The 22317-nt window shown below is 25.0% G+C and overlaps 1 protein-coding gene across 2 annotated transcripts in view; it reads right to left on the reverse strand.

Moving 5' to 3' along the window:
- The window catches only part of LOC135930394 (prestin-like), a 31011-nt gene that overhangs the window by 7409 nt on the left and 1285 nt on the right, over window positions 1–22317 (reverse strand). The window contains exons 3-12 of one of the 2 annotated variants that reach the window (XM_065467189.1): window positions 10582–10784; window positions 10335–10502; window positions 10176–10268; window positions 9731–9810; window positions 9367–9514; window positions 5314–5427; window positions 5011–5088; window positions 4860–4955; window positions 4437–4543; window positions 3238–3307 (exon numbers count right to left, since the gene is read on the reverse strand). In XM_065467189.1, coding sequence (XP_065323261.1) covers window positions 3238–3307; window positions 4437–4543; window positions 4860–4955; window positions 5011–5088; window positions 5314–5427; window positions 9367–9514; window positions 9731–9810; window positions 10176–10268; window positions 10335–10502; window positions 10582–10784 — 1157 coding nt within the window. Of the gene's footprint in view, window positions 1–3237; window positions 3308–4436; window positions 4544–4859; window positions 4956–5010; window positions 5089–5313; window positions 5428–9366; window positions 9515–9730; window positions 9811–10115; window positions 10269–10334; window positions 10503–10581; window positions 10785–22317 lie in introns of both variants that reach the window. The other variant, XM_065467188.1, reaches the window with a different exon arrangement.

Raw genomic sequence — 22317 nt, forward strand, 5'->3', positions numbered from 1 at the left:
GAAAAAAATGAGGCACATTTTGTCAAATATGTACCATTTTTCCGCGCTTTAAACACCCATATCTTAGCGGGTAAACAATGTTGGGAGGTAAAATTTCACTTTTTTCTTAGTTATAGTATATATTACCAATAAGCAAAATTTAAGAAAAATTAAGGGGGAAGGGTTGAGAATCTAATTTGTTTGGTTGATATGGAATTCTCCATCGCTTAAAAAATAATTTCCATAATTCTCAGTATATATAAATATGTTGTATCCCATATCAAATCAACTGAAGATTCAACCCAACCCCCATCGATTTTATTTTAAATTTGTATGATGGTAGTATATACACTAACTAGTAAAAATATAAAATTTTAATCCTAACTCAGTTTACTTCCTGAGATATTGCCAACTTTAGAAACGCGAAACATCCAAAAACTATATTTAATTACAAATATCTCAAAAAATAATTATGATAAATTTTATTAAATAGCTCTATCATAGTTTTTTAACATGATATAAATGTATTATATTGAAATACATTACCAAAAACCGGAAATAGAAAATCGAAATCTTTCATATTTATTTTATAGATCCTATTTGTGCAAAATTCTATAATGGGACAAGCACTGGTCCAAAATTTTTCGCATCTTAATATTGTAAATATCATTTATATTAAAATATATATATATAGTAATTTTTTCTAATTTTTAAAATAAAAAGGAAACTTAAAATTTAGACATATAAAAAATAGGTGAGTAAACATTATTAATATCTGGATCAGGCCTAATATGTTTTAAAAAAAGTTTGGACTAGGTCGGGTTTAAATTTTAAATAAAATAAATATTTTTAAAATTTTTTTAAGAAACAAGTAGCCGATATTTTTTATTAGTTTGTAGAATGATCATAAACTTGATTTTGTTCAATGAAATGTAAAATTTTATTGAAAAAAATAATAATTTCTATATAAAAAATTCGAGCCGGGGACAAATATTTTTTATTTCGGGTCGGAATTTTCGGGACAAATAAAACAAAAATTTGTTTGGGATCGGGCTAAGTATACTTTTTTTTATAAATCCTTAGGCCGGGTTAAAAAAAATTAGGGTATATGAAGATCAATAGTATATATTGTGTCATATATTTTTAATTTTATTTACCTCATTATTTTATTAGATAAATAACAATGGAAAATTAATATTATAATAAACATATTAATTAATAATATCATACATTAAATAATCGAATGAATTTGAATAATTTGACTTTCATTTTTCCTTCCAAGGGAATAAATGCATAAAATTTTTGTGTTCCGGGTACTCACTTGGCTGTTAAAAAAAATCTATTTTCAAGATTGGTTTCCATGCTTAAATATTCAACGTAGCTAACGATTATATAATTAATCCCTGAGATATTAATTCTCGCATAATTATATAAATCCAAATGTGTTGTATATGATTATCATAAGAACGCTGCAGACTTGCTCTAGCCGTTAACGTCTTAATAATTTCCCCTAAACTATCGCAAGGAATTTTGTCAAGTGAAGTTGTTAAATAAAAATTTAACATAAAATTGATATATTTAGATATATTTTAAAAAACTTCCAAGGCCCGACCCAACCCATGTTATTCTGCCTTGATCCCAAAATCATTATAATGGTTGTAGAGGTGTATATTTTTTTTTGTTTTCCTACTGGGTAACAGACGCTTCCATCAGATAAATAAAAAATTATTGAAATCTTATCAAATCTTTCTTTCAGGAATATAATTAATAAAAGCACAATTTATTCTATTTACGCTTTTTTTTAATAGGTGTCTCTACTAAAAATGGCAGAGTTTCATTTAAATTTGCAATAAGTATGAAAATCTGCATAAGATTTGGCATTATTGCATGGATGATTAGGTTCAGATTCATAAATGTTTCAGGAATGGTTGAGGTAAAAGGTAAGTTAGAAATAGAAGGTAATGAGATAGGGATCGTAGGAGTAAACGGTAAGATGGAATTTATTGAATAGCCTTTTAATTTTTTCCGGCAAGAATTACAAATTTTTTGATTTGATAAGCCAGAATTAACTTGTATCATTCACAGAAACTCGTCTAAAATTGTAACGTATTGAATGTGATTTTAAAGGAAAGAGGTTGAATATTTGCAGACATTTAAATTATTTTGGTAAGAAATAAAAGGCTATGCAAAATATATCAATAAAAATAACAGCTGTTGCTGTTGGAATTAGTTTTTAATATGGTTTTATGTCAAGTATAATTATTTTGTTTGATACTTAATTATAAGAAATTTAAAATTCATTACAATGAAAATATATTTCTGACGATCACAAAGATAATTAATTATCGGGCAATGAAAAATAAACTACATCATTCATTCAGGTCAAAAATTTAGAATTTAAGAAGAAATTTTTTTGCAGGACGAATATCTATCTTTAGGTGGGGTGAAGAGATTATTGAGCCCATTTTTATCATCATAGTTGTTACTTTATTACTTTTTACAAAATCATTATTATTTATTCCTTATAGCACTTCCAAATTAGGAGTTTGCGTTAAACAATATAATACAATTTGGTAAAAACGCATAATAAAAGGGTTTTGATTTTAGTTTTAATGTTATTATTCAAATATATTATCACTTTTTAAATTTTGTACATTTTTAGATATCATGTCTATCTAAAAAAATGTAAAAAAATAATATTTTTTATATAACCATTTCCGGTATCCTATTTCCGGTTATTCAATAAGCGGATTTTCACTATAAACATTTTATGATAAAATAAAATTATCAGCTTAATTATTTTGTGAGAAATTTAAAATTAGAAGTACATTTTCAAATTTTTGGTTTTTAAAGAGGTATATATCATAAATTTAGCCAATTTGAATAATAAAACTTAAAATTTTTATTATGCTATCAAAACATACAATTTCTAAAAATAATCGAAGGGGGGTCGAGTTGAGAGTCGAGTTTTTTTGGTTGACTTAATATGGAATACGACAAATATATCTGAGCACACTATCCTTTTGGATAATTTTCATGTATTAATGTACTTTTTAAAAGTTATTTTGTTAATATTAAAAATTAACAAAAATATTTTATCGATATTTTTTAAAATTATAGATAATAAACTTATGAATGAACTGGTAAAAATAGGGTAATTTAATCATATAATTGTATGGATCTCAATATGTAAAATCTGGTCTCGAATCAAAAATTTGGATGCAGTAAGAAAATTTTTAAAAAAATTAAATACATTACTTTAGGATATTTCTTCAAATCAACGTATAATTCCGTGCCTGATATATTGCCTAATACGATAATTTTGGGCCTGTGGAATATTTTTAAAAATAAAGATATCCTCATTTGCAAATTTTATTATATTTACAGGAGTAGGTATGTGATCAATAACCAAGGTTATATAAAAAAATTACAATAACAGGTAGAGGCCATGCGACTATTTTTTTTTAAACCAATATCATTTAATAAATCGGTATTATTAAACTTTCATGCGGCATATCTTGGGTAACAAGAATGTTCAGTAAGCTTAATAAACAATAAGAATGATCTTTTTCTGGCAATAAATAGAGCGTGAAGATAATTATATGTTTATCATATTCCCTGTTTCCTGTTTTAAAAACAATAGGTTCCAATACAAAAAAAATAAAATAATGGATACGTTTAAATTTGAGAAATTTTTCTAATCTCTTAAAATAATTTATTGTTACAATGTGGCATAATATTTGGTGTGACTATATAAAAAATAAGAAGAGTTTTAAAAAAATATAGTATATTATTAGGATAAAACTATCTTCTTGAATATTTTCACATCTTTTTATTTTTGGTTTCAAATGTAATTAATTCAAGTGGTTAGCTTTAAATCCTTTTTTACCTTTAAAAAGGTGCCAAATCGATGATAAAAATTAGGTACGTACCGATATTAAAATGACCTGATTTTCTAAATGTGTACATCTTTGGCAGACGATAGACTGTTAATATTTAATGCATATCCATTATGGAATGTTAATAAAATTTCAAAATAAATTATCAAACAAAAAATATTTTAAGAAGAAGTCAGTATAAATCAGCTTATTTTTTGCCGATTCGATCCTGAATAAATTTTTCATTTGCTGATAATGACTCTTCATTAAAATATTTTTTGTTTAATAACTTATTTTTAAGTTTATTAATATTTCAATATGGTTATTATGCATTAAAAATTTATTGCTTATCTTGTGCCAATATAGACAAAAATATTGGCTCAGCTCTAATAAAAATTTATTAATTTAAAATTTTAGTTAGATTATAATATGTCATATGCCAATATTGAGATTTTTTATTTCTAGGAAATCTTTTATATACATCATTTTATTATTTGGCACACATAATTAGTTTTAAAAAATATATTAAATGAGTATTATGTCTTAAATTATATTTATAATAGATGAAAATAATTTAACTTTTGAGTACGAACGACTAATGTCAAAAGTGCGTAAATTACACCCAATGCTAAGCCGACATCGACGTCTAAAAAAACGGTGGCGAGTAGAGTCACCAAGAATATTGACTTTTAATTACAAAAAAATACATACAGGAAAAAAAATAGTATTTTGAATAGTTAAACAGAAGGCTAAAAAATTTTATGATACTTAACAATGCTAGATAAAAAAAAAGAAGCTAATTTAAAATAATTGGCATTACCTATATATTATATATATAATAATATTAAATATAATAACGCTAAATATATCGTTTCTGAGCCAAAATTGGTTTATTTTTATTTATTCTATTTTTATATTTTTGGGATTGGTTTTATTAAAGATAAGGATTGGCTCCTTTAATCTTAAATTATTATTAAAAAATCAACGGTAATTAAAACTAACCAAATCTATCTTGTTTCGTTTGTATAGAAATCGAATATCTTTCAATTGATAAAACATCCCTCTTAACGCAACTATTATAATGGCTGATAGAACTGACTAAAAAATATGTCATGAAAAAAATTACATTAATTAATTTTAAATCTAATATTACCGATGGTAACGTCTTGAAAATTGAACCAATTTTTAATATAACGGCCAGGAGGAGTATACATGAAACGACTCCAGTTATCTAATTAAATTTTGGCACATTAAATATAAGTAAATATCTGAGTTTTAAAAACGCATCTATCATTAACATATCTAATAGTATTAGAGAAATTCAGGTATCATTTTTGGACGAAGGTTAATAGATTCATTGCATATATATAAAAAATTTTAGGCAACTGAAGAAGGTAATAAATCAATTCATTAAGTAACAATATCTTAAAATTCATATATATTTATATATTTTGACCTGAGTTTGACCTCCTACACTTTCTTGAACCAAACTTCTAGATAGCGAGGCACTTGATACGATAGAACTAAAGAACGAGCTAAACATGGTAGATAGGCCATAAGCTATAAGCTCCTTTCAAGATATTCCAAATTTTTATATCGAATTTAAAGGTAAAAAATAAGCGTTAAAATTGTAAAAAAGTGATAAATTTACAGTATCATCGCATATTTTAAGATTATTTTAAAATACGATATCTTACTATTACTTATAAATAGGCCTAAAACGAATTATTTGTTATTTGATATTCGATTCGATTCGTATTTTACGAATACGAATAACACAATTATTCGATTCGAAATTTCGAATCGAATATGAATAATGAGGAAAATTATTCGTATTATTCGAAATTATTTATATATAAATATTCGTAATTATTCGCAAATATTTTATTGCAAGTAAAATAAAAAGAAGTAATTAAATTTTCCTAGTGGATATCATTTCGTTTTATTTTATTTCCTATTATCAAATATCAAATCAAATCATAACAAGTTATATTTGCTGAAAAAGTTTAATGGAAGAAAAGGAAAAGCTTCAAAGTAAAATATAATTATTTTATTTTGATTGTTTCTCTTTAATCATTTTTGATGTTATGAACAAGTCAAAACATTTTTATAGAGTGTGCCTCTTTCCCATATTCTCGAGCTCCTGGCAGATAAATAACTAAATTTTTTTGACTAGTTCTTATTATTTGATTAGGAAAATCCTTTTCACCTTATTTTTGGCAAATTTTAAAGACAATCTAATTCAGATAGTGCATTTTAATATTTTCATCCTCTATTACATTGTCATAATCACCTCTAAAAATTATATTAATAATTAAATAAAGGAGATTTATGCTACTAAAGTATTTTTATATATTAAATAAAATCTATAATGAAATACTTTCTAAAATTTTGTTATATTTTATATGCAAATATTTAAAATGTAGATATTTTAAATAGATTATAATTTTAAAAATTTTATTTTGTCATAATCACCTTCACCTCTAACTAATAAAATGATATTAATAATAAAAATAAATACATGATTAAATAAAGGAAATTTATGCTACTAAAGTATTTTTATAAAATAAATAAAATCTATATTGAAATACTCTCTAAAATTTGTTATATATTATGCAAATATTTAAAATAAATTTTAAAATGTATATATTTTATATAGATTATTTTAAAATTTTTATTATATAAAAACTATTTAAAAAAAATGTAATTTAACAATTACATAAAATATAAATTTAAAAAAATATATAAATAATACACTGTACTTTGATTAAAATAGTATTTCCATAAATTTTAAGAATTAATACAAAAATTATATAAATGTTATAACTAAGAATTTATTTTACAAAAATAAATATTATTTAAAACTAATATTATCATATTGCTATTTTTGATTTGAATTTATAAAGAAAGGTCTAATTTTCTCTAAGGTTTTGCTAATTCATAATAGGAATAAAAATAGTAAATTAAAATAATTTTATTTTTTAAAAAAAGACCCCCCCCCCCATGCCTATGCCACTGTTTAATTAATTTACTGTTTTTTTTCTTTCAGCTTCTAATGTGTCATTAATCTGGAATTTTAGGAAGGATGGTAAACTTGGATTTTATATGATATAATGTTAAAATATATTCAAAGATCAATTAGAAAATCTTGATGGAAGAAGATGTGATGAAGGACATAGTCAATCCTCAAATAGTTCAAGATCTACATCAATCTCTGATCAAACTGAACCTTTTAATGCTAGGCGGAAAAATTCTTTAATATGGAATCATTATCTCCATGATGCTAAAAAAGAAACAGCTAAATGTAAAATATGCAATGTGGAGATAATGTGCAAGAAAAAAACTACGTCAGCACTAATTAATCATAACAAAAGATTTCATCAAAAAATAATAATACTATTAGAAACTATTTAAATGATATACCCAAAACAAATGCTGATGATGTTAAGCATTATTTATTCCAAAACAAATGCTGATGATGTTAAGCATTATTTATTAAAATTTTTGCTAAAGTCAAATATACCTTTTAAAATTCTCGCCACTCAGGAATTCAAGTCCTTCGTTAGAGCTTTAAATCCTGAAATAAAAATATGCTCAATACCGTCAATTAAACTATATATGAATGAATTTTTTAATAAAGAATTCAATAAAGTTAAAATAATTATAAATAATTTAAAATGCCAAATTAACTTTACAACTGATATATGGTCAAGCCCTACTAATGTATCATTTTTAGAGTTAACCTGCCACTTTATTGATGAAAAATGGGAGATGAAATCATTGTTATTGGATATAGTTCCATTTACTGATTCGCATTCTGGTGAAAATATTTATAGAGAGTTTTCTCAAATTATAAAAAATTATAATATCGACATAAGTAAGATAGCAATTACTTGCGATAATGCTAGCTCTAATTCTACTTTCATAAAAATTCTTCGTATAAAACACCCAAATTGTGAAATTTTACATGTGCGATGTTTTGCACATGTACTCAATTTAGTAGTACAGGAAATACTTAAGAAAGTAGACAGGCAAGTATCAAAATTAAAAACAATCATAAAGATTATTCGCAATTCTTTTACAAAGACAAATATTATGCAAAATGTGTGCTCCTCCCTACTTCCTCCTATGAAATATTTAAAATTAAAATTAGACACATCCATCAGATGGAATAGCTTTTATTTAATGGTCGAAAGAGCTATTAAAATGAGAAGGGCTATTGATGAAGTTGTGACTCAAATATATGATGATATATCTGATATTGAAGAAAGAAAACTGAGCGAAGTAATTTAATTTTATTTACTAATTATTATTTTTTATCAGGATGATTGGACTACTTTGATAAACATACAAAACAAATTAATAACTTTTTTTGATTTTACCGAAGATATATGTGGTGACACATATCCTACCCTAAATCTTGTCATCCCTTTCTATGTTTCTTTAATCGAACATTTAAATTCATTTGATCTCGATTTTATAAACTCTATCAGTGCGATTGAGAAAATAGAAACTTATTATAACTTAACAAATATTCACACTATAATATCAGCAATACTGGATCCTAGACTAAAAATGGAATTTTTTGAGCAACTACCAACTACATATAACATAGACACGACAAATCTATTAGAAAAATTTAAAGATGTATATAATGATTACAAAATAAAATATAATATCAAATCAACATCAGTTAACCCAATAGTACAGTCGAACATGGATAGAATTTTTAAACAAAATAACATCGCATCAGTATGTGAGGTGGAGAGATATCTTAACGAAATAAGAATCAGTTGAAATAAGAGTCCCTTAGAATGGTAAAGATTGCATGGGGATCGTTTTCCTGTGTTGTCGAAAATGGCAACTGATATATTGTCAATTCAGGGATCTTGGGCTTCATGTGAGCGGTTGTTCTCAATAGGAACAAATATGATAATGAAAAATAGAATGTCTTTGAAGGAGGAAACTATTAGAAAGACTTTATGCTTAAAAAATTGGATATTATCAAATTCGGATTTACTATAATTTTATATTTTTGTGTATTATTTTCTATTTTTATAAAATGAGATTATTGTAGATTTTTAGAAAATTTTAATAAAATTTGAATATTAGATTGAAGAAATAGTTTAAATATTTTTTTATAAGCAATTCTAATTCTAAAAATCGGATATTTTGGTCAATTTGTTTGGTTAACGTTATATGAAATCATTGGGTTTTATTTCGTTTATTTTCTATAAATTTTTATATTGTAATTATAATTAGTTTAGAGAATCCTTAAAAGTGTCATCTTTAAACATCTGTAAAAATTTTTTTGCAAAATATTTTATAAGCTTTAGAAAAATTTTCGAATCGAATCGAATATTCGACGAATCGAAACGAATAATGATTTTATTATTCGTACGAATACGAATAGCGCAATTATTCGATTCGATTCGTTTTTTTGTAGGCCTACTTATAAATAATATTAAATAATAAAATATATAAAATACTAAAAAATATTTTAAAAAACTTTGTTAGGGTAAATTTCGTAGTTGTGTTTTTCACCTAAAATTTTGGCCATCGAAAACGAAGTGAAAAAGGCGACCATGGCTAAAGCAAAGCTTTGAACTAAATTCGCACTCCAGTATTGAGTCGTAGGTATTTTGAATTGCGGAAACCTAATCATAATTTTTAGCAAAATAATAAACAAAATTTATTAAATTTAGAGCTATGCAAGACTATAGATTTCACCGAACTAGTTTGCATCAACCTGATAGGCCACTATTTTAGGAAAAAAAAATTGCACAATAAAATATGTGACCAAAAAAGATTATATGATGTGTATGCAAGACTTTAGAATAGAACTGCTAAAATGTTCTATAAAAATTGTATACCCCTCGGGGATATTACCGACAGTTTCAACGCCGTATTTGTGTAAATTCATAAAATATGATGCAGCAGTTCCCATTAATATCTAAATAAAAAAATTTAAAAAAACAAAAAAAATAATTATTTTACATTTAAGTCGCAAAAAAAAAATTTATAATATTTTTTAAAAAAATTTCGTAATCTATGTTGTTTGTTAAAAGTAGATTTAATAATATCAATACTGCATAACTTAATAATTATAAATTAGTTTCTTTAAATTTTCGTCTGCTATAATCCATTTTAATTTGGGTAAGAAATACTAAATCTTTTAAATTATTTTTCCCCCTCTTGCCTCCTTCCACAAGTTACACAACTAATGTGAAAATAATATAATATCAATAATTTATATACCAACAGAAATTCGATAGGTATGGGAAATTTAAGGTGTATTTTGAATTTCGATGTAAGTACTTTGACTGATATGAGTATTATAACACAAACACAGGATAAGCTAAGTGTTGGTATGTTTGAAGTGTGACATAGTTTTATGAAATCGATAAATGTCTTTATATTTATTTTATTTGAAAGGCATTAATCAATAAATTAAGTCTTTAATATTTGATAGCTCACTTTCATCAACTTTCCGATCCCTTCTCTTCTGGGCAAATTGGGCAATCCAAAGAAAGATTTTAATTGAGACGTAAATACGTGTAACGATGCACCCGTGGTAAAACCCCTAACAATTGGTGTCGACATATAAGTCGTAATGAATCCTATTCTGAAAATTCCTAATAACATCTTTTTTTGCATAATATTTTACATTCAAATTAATTATAAATCTTAAAGTTAAAAAAAAAAATATGTAAAATTTAAAAACCTGCATAATGCCGACTAAGAAAGTGATAGACAACGCTACTTGAACAGCTATATCAGTTTGTGATGGCAAATCGGGAGTTGATTTAGAGTTGACTATAACCGTGTAATTTTTTATTAATGCATCATTTGTGAGTGGTATTATATCATTAGTAGTGTATTTAGATATGACATTACCCAACATGATAGATACCACGGCATATGTTCCTAGAGTTATAAAAGTGTTAAAATAAAATTTAGTAATGTTTAAACATGTTTACGGTCTATTAAATGACTAAAGACTATGTAAATTGAAAATGTTTGATTATATTAAGCATGCAATAATATCAGCTATAAAGGTAAAATAAATGTAAAGTTTGTAATTCGCTTTAAAAATGTGGGTTTTATTAAGATCCCTTTCATGGATATATAAAATTCAATTTTAACAATATAATGTAAAATTTTTGAAGCTATTGTTCCTATTTCACACAGATTAAATTAACGGCTTAGGTTCGATTAGTGGTGAAAAGTAAGGTCCGGTTTTAGATTTTATAAATATTCCTAAAAATTAATATTGTGCCGTATATAATTAAAATATTTTCAAGATTCTCTTCTCTCAGATTATATCTTCTATAAGGAGAAGGAATAAATTCTATGGTAGAAAACACTTGTATACCCTAAATTGGACCCCTGGTAACGCCAAATAGCAATATACAAAAATATCTAATAATATACTGAAACTTATCAATTAAAGCTGATTATTAATTATCTTTAAAAGAGTCAAATATCAAAAGTTCAGGTTTAGGTGATAAATTTTTTAGCGGTTTAGGTTAGGTAAATAATAACGGTTAATACGTTTTAACGATTCTGTTTAGGTTAGATTTGGATCCATGCTTTTTCCTAATTAATTTAACAATCTTTTCGATTTTGTAGCCAAAGATTACAATTACAAATACACTACTAATAAACCAAGTTTTATTCTTGGGACCAAAAATGCCGCTTTAAATATCTAAGTTTAAATAATTCCTAGCATGATCAGTCTAATTACAAGGTTTCCCATTCAAAAAAGGAAAAGCTAGGGTCAAAGAAGGAAAAGGCCTGATCTAAAAAAAAAATTCAATCAAAAATGGAAAAAGTAGTTTTAATTATCATGAAATGTCATGTCTTTTTTAATCTTTTGTTTATAATTTTCTTTCTTATTTTTTTTATCAATCTTTACGATCTTTCTTTATTTGTCATACTGATCTATTTTTACTCTCCAATTTTTTCATTCTTTTTCCATTTTAGATTATTTTTGGTCTTCTTGGCCAATAATCTTTTTAAAATAATTTCTTTATTCATTCATCTTTTTTATAATTTTAATTCTTCTTCTTCTCTATCTGATTTCAATTGTGTGGAAAAAATTCAGTCTGGCCTGTGTTTTGTAAAAAAAATAGCATGGTATTTGTAATTTTTTATTTTTAGTCCAACCTGATTTTTAAAAAAATTATATTTTCCAGTTCTGATCCTGATTTCAGTTTTACAGGTGTCTACATCTGGATTATTTTGTAAATCACTTATCGTTTGATATTTTAGTCGAAATTTATTTAATTTAAAAATGGTATTATTAATAAACGATTAGTTTATTTCCCGCATAATAAGATCAAGGTTAAAATAAAAAATGTATAGAGAGAATTGATGATAGGAAAAATAAGGAAATTTAAAAAAAGACAAAAAAAGTAAAATAAAAAATGAGAAGAAAAATATTAAAAAAATTGAGAAAAGACAAAAATAAATTAAAGAGATCGCAAAAAGTTTTTAAAAAAATAGATTTGTGCATCAACCGGCCACCTATATTTTTGATCACGCTAAAAACGCTACCGTTTATAAATCATACCGACCTTAGATATAACCAGCGAATAAATTTTTTTTAAATAATTTCCATCTGATTAGTCAACATATCACTGTTGTAATTGTATAATGTCATAAGAGAAAATGTTTCAATATAATAGATCTAACATCAGATATGCTAGGATTTTGATAGCACTGATCCATACCCTGAAACCCTTTTTCAAATTCGATTTCAATGATGATAACAATAATGCCACTCAAATGAGAACATAAAAATTAAATGTCCTAACAAGGTGTCATATAATTATGCTTGAAAGTATATATGCCGCTAATAAAAATCTAATTAATAAAGTTTTGAAAATAATTGAAAAGCATTACCTCAAACTATCAATCAGAACTCGTAGAAGAACTTCGAAATTTAAAGAAACAATTGAATTTACATCGTCGAAAAAAGGGCCTACATTAAACTTGGCATTACTTTCCAGACTTAAAATAGAAACGTATTTAATGTAAATGATAATGATGGTTAGGAAATTTTATCACTTTAGAAAAATTTGCTTAAAAAACTTGCGTTACGATTTGTTGTTTGCGATCTGCAAATAATACTAAATAAGTTTCAATTATTTTTACTCTTTATTTCAAAAATTATCTAGGTTGGCTTATTTTTGTTGGGTTCCCTTCTAGACCCAAGATAAAATTAAAAATTGTGTTAAAATTGATAATAAAGAAAAATTGCACATCTTTGAAATTTATTATTAAATATCTTATACTTATAAAGCATGATGTAGATTAGTAAATATTAGGGCTGTGCCGATATTAAATATCGGATAAGATCTGTGCCGATATTTAGCGTTTTTCAAAAATATCGGATCGGTCCGATACCTGTAAAAACCCCGATCCGATCCTTTTGCTAAAAATGTAATTCTTAAAACTTTTGAGTAATGAAACTTTAATTATTATTTTTTAAAATAAATTTTTTCGAGTTTCAGTGAGTTTCTATTTTACATTAATAATATTTTCTAAATAATTTTTTTTTAAACAATGCAAATGTTATTTATTTTTTTAAATAGATTTTAAAAGTTTTTTTATAAAAATAGAAAGGAACACTCAAAGTTTTATTTATTTGTAATTTTTTTTAAAAATAACACCAATTTTATTATTTATACTTTAAATAAAAGAATTATTTTAAATATAGTTTCTGAATTATGGAAATATTTTGATAAAGATAAAAGGAATTTTGCAAAATGCGTTGTCTGCGGAATTCTAATTTCACGGGGAAGAATACTGAAATTTAGTTTAATACATCTAATATTAGGAAACATTTAAAGCGATTCCATCAAACGGAATTCGAAGAGCTAATATAAAAAGAACGAGGAATATTAGAAAAACAAATATAATTTTTAAAAAAAAGAGCCCTGAAAGTCAGCCAACTGTATCAGCCATTCTTAATAAAACAAATATTTGGAAATATTTTGATTCTAAATCAATAATAATTTCTAAATTTATAGAAATGATAGCGTGTGACCACCAGCCGATTTCTAGCTTATAGGATATCGGCTTTTAAAGGCTTTTACATCTTTTATGTCCAAATTACAAAATTTCCAATAGAAAGTATTTTTCGCAAGGAGTTATTCCGGATATATATGAAAAACTCTCCGAAAAAATTCGCAAAGAAATTTTGTTTGCCGATTCTTTTCTTTCTTTTACGGTAGATATATGGACTAGAAATTCAGGTGGCGATTTTCACATCTCATTAACATGCCACTATATTTACCAAAATTTTAAACAAATTAATAGATTTCTAAATGTTAAAAAATTTAATGAGTCGCATACAGCAATAAATATTGCTCAAATTTTAGATGAAATTATTAATTATTGGGGTATAAAGAAAATAAAATACATCTAATCATTAGAGATAATGCACCCAATAAAACTTTGGCCATGAAAAACGGCAAATTTCAAAGCGTTTTTTGCAATTGGTTGCACAGGCAGCAATTTTATCACAGAGATCTATTATTGACATGCTTGCCCGGGTTAGAAAAATAGTAGGCCACTTTAAACATTCTTCTATTGCACAAAATAGTCTAAAAGATATCCAAATTCGATTAAGTCTAGCCTGGCACAAATTAATCCAGGATGTGCCCACCCGTTGGGATTCTACCTATTATATGCTCGAAAGATTGATAGAACAAAAAAGGGCGGTAAAGCTGTTCATTATCGATAATCCTAATTTGGGAAATCTCTCATTATATGAGTGGGAATTAGCAGAAAGGGTAATTGATGTTCTGGAGCCAATTCAGAGAGTAACAAAAGAAATAAGTAAGGAATCATGTACAATTAGCATTGTTATACCCTTTGTTGAATTTCTGAAAATTGAATTAACGATTAATGGGGACACAAATAGAGGTGTGCAAACCATGAAGGATACCATTAATAATCAATTAACAACTCGGTTTTTTGATATTTATGATGATGACAATTATCTTATCGCAACATTACTTGATGCTCTTTATAAGGATTTTTACCAAAAAACATTTCATATATTGAAAAGCTCAGGACTGCATGTGAGTCTCTTTTTAAAGGTGATGATAATGTTCACTTTCCAACTTCTAATAAAGGTTCGCCAGGTTTAATATTTTTTTAAATAAATTTAGATTTATTGTTAACTTAGGTAATGACAATGAGAAAAATGTTCCACATAACAATAAAAAATGAATTTAAGGGATGCTTATAATTGAAAATCAAAGAAAAAATCGATATTAATGTAAATGATGACCTGCCATACTTGATAAAAATCCAGGAATATTTAAAAGAATCTTTATATATAGAAAGTATAATAACATATTTATCATATTAATTTAAATATTGCTTGGTTAATCTATGAATGACCATTTGTTTGGGTGATATCTGATTATTTTTCAAAATCAACAAAAGATTGGGTTTGTATGAAATCCACTATTTTATAAATGCTAGTTTTATATTTGTGTTATTTATTTAGACAACTCGAATTACATTAATGATGTTGATATTATATCCCCAGTGAATCCACTTGAATATTGGAGAGTTAATGCTGTAAAATATCCAACTTTGTTAAAACTTGCACGTAAATTTTTGGCTCCTCCAGCAACAAGTGTCCCACCTGAGTCTGCCTTCAATACGGCAGGGAATATTGATAGTCCACAACGTAGAAGCCTATTGCCTGAAAATCTAGAGGCTCTTATATTTATTTTAAAAAATCTAATATATTATAATTTTATATATTAAATATTACAATTTTATAATTCATACCAACATAAAATGGATATATTATTATATTTATTTTATCTATTATAATATAATTTTTTTTAAATTATTGTTGAAATAAAAAAATTAAATTAAATGCACAATTCATTTTTGCATAAAAATATTGATTTCTTAATTACATTTGGTTCAAAGAGGGGTGGTGTAAAATCAATATAAATATCGGATTGGTTTTGAACCAATATCGGATCGGATCGGTGAAAAATATGTGAATCGGCACAGCCCTAGTAAATATAGATTGAAAATAGGAAATATCAAATAAATTATTTGACAAGTTTGACAAATAACATTCTACAAGAACAAATCAAATCCCACTTTAAGTGGCTTATAACAAGAATGTCATTTCTTCTTGAAAAATGCAATTCACAGGTTATGGATGTTAGAAATTTTTGGAGAAAAAAGAGAATCGAAATTCCATATCTTCCCACATTAGCCAAAAAAAAATTCTTTAGTTTCTGGCAATTAAGTGAAGGAGGCTACTCTATCGCTGGGACATTGAATTCAAGGAGAGCATCCTAATATTGGGAAAATTTAATTTAAATTATTTTTATACAAGATAAATATAAAATGAGTATGAAATATTTAGTTTTCTATTCAATAAAGATTTAAAATTAACCGATACATCTGTAAAATGTTATTTTTAACTTAATTTAACTTTCTAAAAAAATTCAATTAGAAATTTAAAAAATGTATATTATAAAAAAATTATATCAAAAAGCGACGAACCGCCGATTAAATTTTGAAAACTCACGTCGGCCACCTATAATAGGACATAAAAAAGAAAGAATAACCAAAAATAAAAAAAGTCAAAAAAATGATTTCAGGATTTTTAAAACGGTAACAAAAAATTATGCAAAAATAAATAATAATCTTCCCTTTTTGATTGAACCTTTCTCTTTTTGATCCCTTTCCATTTTTATTCTATTTTCCCCTTTTTGATTACATTTCTATTTTTTGATTGGTTCTTACATGAGAAATCCTGTATTAGCTCTTGCATTGATTTTAAATACCCATTTACGGGAGGGGGGATATTTAAGCATTGTTTAAATTTAATATGAAAGTAAATGCTAATCAATAAAATGTCAAAAGAGGAATTTCTTAATGAATTTTGTAGATTTGAAATGTGAGTATATTTTTTTCTTATTTTAATGTAAAAAAATTTGAGCTAAGTTAACAATCTCGAAGTCAGTCAATATATATAAATTAGAGATCTGGAAAGCCGGCTTAACTCAAAATTTTAAGAAAAGTAGTCCAGCCCATTAAATTTTTTGTATAAATTTTCCAGCCATCATATTTTTAGCATCTATATCTAATTTTTTCCAAATGCAAATAACTTTTATGTCTCTAATGCATGGCCATCTATTTCTTTCTGCAACAACCGTTTTATAAATCAATTGTTTGATATAAGTATTGTGCATTTAATTATTGCCTCAAATAATTTATTTAATTTTTATGTGAGTTTACTATATTATTTATAGGTTTAGCTTTTTATACAAAGAAATCTTGTAATTTATTTATAAATAATATTATCAAAATCAAAATATTCGCTTGAAATTCAAAAAAATATATCAACATTTCAATGCCCCGGCAGGCCCATTAAAATTTTATAGAAAATCAGATATTTGTGAGGCCCTGTGTGATTTATATATGAATTGTCTTACAAGGCTCTAAAAAAAATTTATGGCCTGCTTTAATATTTTGCCCAGTCCTGTATATATTATTTTTAAATTTGCCCACCCCGCCTTATAATTAGATCCCCGCAAAGTTATTTTTTCATGGCTGGAGGCCCAATTTACAATTTGTATCAGAGCACAAATATTTTGTTCCAGCCCAACCTGCCCCTGATTTAATAAATTTTTAGAATTTGAGTTTAACTATATAATATCAAGAAAAAATTAAAAATTATGTTTATATATTCACAAATTGCACCTTATATAAAAGTATTTTATTTTAACTATTAAAATTGCAAACCCTAGTATAGCACTTTATTTAACCTGCTAGCAGAGTTGTTAAAGTATCTAGATATAAAAATGGGGTATCTGTATCTAGATAGATTTTTGATTAAAGTATCTGTATCTAAATATTATTTTAGAGGTATCTGTATCTTTAGATACTTTTTTAAATACATTTTGATATACTTTTTATCTAACGCTTTTTTATATTATAAATAAAAATACTTGAATGCAAAATTTATTTTATTTCATATGAGCATATAACTTAATTTAATATATATATAAAAAAATCTTAAGACTATTATAATAAAAAATTATATATATATATATATATAATATTAAAACTTATATATAAAAATATATATAAAAATATATATAAAAATATATATAAAAATATATATAAAAATATATATAAAAATATATATAAAAATATATATAAAAATATATATAAAAATATATATAAAAATATATATAAAAATATATATAAAAATATATATAAAAATATATATAAAAATATATATATAAATATATATATAAATATATATATAAATATTCATTAAATATTATGTCCGAGTTATCAATAACAAGCAAATTCTGATATTTATTACAATCCATTTCAAGGAATTTGCTATTTTTATTTGCAATGGAATTGGTATTTTATTATATTATATTAATTATTATATTAATTTTTGTTCTAGAATAATATTGATGAAGATGATATAATCAATGACGACATTCTTCCACGGCCAATTTATAGACATATTCTAAAATAATATCTCAAAATAAAGAAAACAAATCTCTGATAGTAAAATGTTTGCCATGTCTACCAAAAAATACACAAATTTCAGTTAGCATTACCTCAACTTGCAACTTTGGAAAACATTTAAGTGTATAGATACTAAATAAATGTTTACAATTGTAATTTTAAATTTTAAGAGAAAACATCAAACACTCTTAATCAAAATATTTTAAAAAAAGGGAAGGAGAAGAAATCTATTAAAGAAATGGACTAGGCTCATCGTCCATTGATATTTTTCCCAAGAGACCTCAGACTTTAACCCAAACCACTTTAGATGATTTAATAACTGATTTTATTATAGATAGCATTCAGCCATTTTCAATTGTTAAAAATCCTTCATTTATAAAAAATGATCAAAACATTAGCTCCACAAAAAAAATATAATTTGCCAACAGTGGTTGCTAGAATTTCCCAAAGATGAGAAAATGAAAAGAAAGAAATCATAAAAAGTTTAATGGAACCATCACTAATATGCACAAAAGCAGATTGTTGGAGTGCTTATCACCGGTATAGCTAACATTTAAATTTGTATAATAATTTAATTACGAAGAAATTATTTGAGCAGTTTTAAGAAATGATAATTTTTAGTTAATACATAGGAGTCAATGCACATTATATAGATCCAACAAGTTTGAAAAGAAAAAATGTAGCGTTGGCTTGTAAAAAAATGACTGGTAATCATAATAGCAAAAAATTTACAAGATATAGCAAAAGATTATTGCATACAAAATAAAATCTCAAAGACCATTACAGACAATGCAAAAAACTTTCTTAAGTCTTTTAGGTTTATTTTATTATAAATATACACATAATAATACTTATTTATGATAGAGTTTTCAAGCCAATTGAAAATATTGGTTAATTCATTGATGATCTGGATCTGGAAGATGAATTAGCATTTGCACTAATATCAATATCAGATCTTTATATTACTGCTCAGGATTTTGAAATATCAGAATAATATATTTTACCTAATCATCAATGTTGTGCCAGTCACACAATGAATCTTGTTGCAACTGTAGATGCCAATAGAGTCTTGAAGTGCAAACAATATCAGAGGGTAAAACTATAATTTTAATTATAATATTTAATATTTTAATCATTAGATATATAGCACAACATTAGCTAAATGCCAAAATATATGGAATAGACAAAATAAATCTCAAAATTCAGGTGAGATTATAGAAAACAATATTAGCCCTTATTTTATATGTCCCAATATAACCAGATGGAACTCCACTTATAATATTAGTGCCAAAAAAGTAACGCCATTCGTTACCTTCATCTAAAGGTAACGAAAAACGGTAACGCATTTCTTTTTTTTGAGTAACGGTAACGCAAAACGTTACTTTACTCGTTACTTTATATTTTTTCTTAAAAAATATCAATAAAAAGAAAAATATATTTTATTGTATTATTACTTTTATTTTTTTTTAATTCTTAATATTAATAATTTAAGCCGAGTTTTCATATCAACCACTTCCAACATTTTTTTTTAAATGCTCGTTGTTAAATTATCAGTCGAAATTAATATTCAATCAAAAGTCAAAGTTAATATAATGATATTATTAATTAATTCATAATTTATTTTAAAAGAATATTATGTCCATAGTAATTACTTCTTCAGATGAAGAAGATTTAACCCTTCCCTGGCCCCAATTTGAATTACATTTTAAACCAATTAAGAAAATTAATGGTACCAACTACCAAGTCTACACTTTGTAAATGTAAATTATGTCCCAATGCAAATATTTCGTCAATGTCAAGTAGCTCAAACTTAAAAAACATTTGAAGGTAAAGAATGAATTAATATTGATTCCTTTATCCAACACACATTAGAATATTTTCAAATAATGATAAATATTTTTTTGATCAGGAAATGAATGAAGATCTCTGTGAAGATGATCTTTCAAGCTTTTTTCAAAATAAAGATATTTCCTTAAATATTTTTAATAAATTCCCAGAATTGAAATTTTTGTTTATTAAATATACCACCACTCTCCCATCTTCTGCGCCAATTGAACGAGTGTTTAGCACGGCGAAAGCTGTGTTGAGTACTAAGTGCTCATGTTTATCGGTTAAAAAATTTCAAAATCAATTGTTGTTAAAAATAAATAAAAAATTGTTACATAAAGATGTTATCTTACAATATATTATTTTTGTATAATTTTATTCATATTATAATTATATATGAAAATTTTATTATAAAAAGATCTTATCTTATATGTTCTCTTTGTATTTTATTTTATTATATATTGTCGGAAAAAAAATAAATATTTTTTTGCATTATATATAACATTTAATTTTTTTAAGTAACGAGTAGCCCGTTACTTTTTTGAAAAGTCGGTAACCGCGTTCCTTTTGTAAAATGGTAACGAGTAAAGGTAACGCGTTCCATTTTTCAGATATAACGAGTAACGGTAACGCGTTTCTTTTTTGTAGTAACGTTTAAGCACTATATTGAATATATAAAAATTTTAATTGGGAAAATTTATTAAAAATTAAAGAATAATCTTTATTTTGAAAAAAGCTTAATTTATCATCATAAAAATCTTCAATCAGATCCTCATCCATTTTTCTTTATTAGAAAATAATCTATATGTGTGTTGTTTTTTAAAATCAAGTCTGCATTTTCTTTGTCAAGATCTTTTCTCAAGCAGGTAATAACTTCAATCCTTCATTGACATCTAGTTTTATCAGAGCTAATCTGATTTATATATTGAGTGAATTATTGTTGATAAGATAAATTCAATTGAAATAAAATATTATCAAAATATAAATTGTGAACAATACTTTAACTGTATATTCTTTTATCTTTGTCTTGCATAATTGCATTTATAAGTGCCTTAGAAAATGAAATTACTTAAAGCCATATTTTTAATATTAATATAGTTATCATGGGAGAGAGAGTTCCCAAATGCATTTTTTCTTCTCTCTCTAGGAGCCATAAGAACAGGTTCCATAACTTATAAAATCATATATATATATAAGCATACAATATTTCTCTAGGAACGACTTGTCATTATTAGAAATCTATTTAAGTTAGATTTTTCACAAGATTCGTCAAATTTGTGGCAATTAGACTATATTAATTTCATGGATATTGAAAGAGTCCCATCTTGTTATAATCAGTTTAATCAGATATCCCACTTTTTCCTTAGCTGCATAGTTTAGAGGATGCACATGTTTATTCCACAATTGAGGTTAAAATATTTGAGTTAGGACATAATTTACCTTACAAAGTGTAAATTTTATACCCTAGGTTTTCTTTATTGGTGTAAAAAAATGTTTTGTATTAAAGCCAAGGCAGGCTTTACTCATCTTCATCTGAAAAAAAATGTATAATTGATATTATATTCTTTATAAAATAAATTATAATATTAATAAGAATATAAATTTACATACATTAATTGATTTCAATATCAATTAGATTAAATCTTGATTGATTTCGATATTAATTAGATTAACAATCTTGATGAAAATTTAAAATAAAAATAAAGTAATTTGGTGGTTGATGTGAATTAAAAACTCAACTTAAATTATTTATAATTTAAAAAATTTATTAATTTTATAATACAATGTTTTTCATATTTAATAAGAAAAATTTGAATAACGAGTAACGTTCTACATTACCGTTACTCAAAAAAAAAAGAAACACATTACTATTACCTCTAAAAGGTGAATAGCATTCCTATTCTTCAAAAAAGGTAATGCCATTAGTAACATTACTTTAGAGTGCTTAAAAATACTGATAGATATTGATATCTTGTTTGAGGAGATTGTTATACATTCTTTTTTTATGAATATCCAGTATACTCCAAAATAAACAGTCTAAAAACATTAGAGAAATGGGCACAATTTTTCCATAATAACAATAAAT

This window comes from Gordionus sp. m RMFG-2023, chromosome 5, assembly GCF_954871325.1.
Source record: "Gordionus sp. m RMFG-2023 chromosome 5, tfGorSpeb1-WG-v2, whole genome shotgun sequence".
NCBI classification, from domain to species: Eukaryota; Metazoa; Nematomorpha; class Gordioida; order Chordodea; family Parachordodidae; genus Gordionus; species Gordionus sp. m RMFG-2023.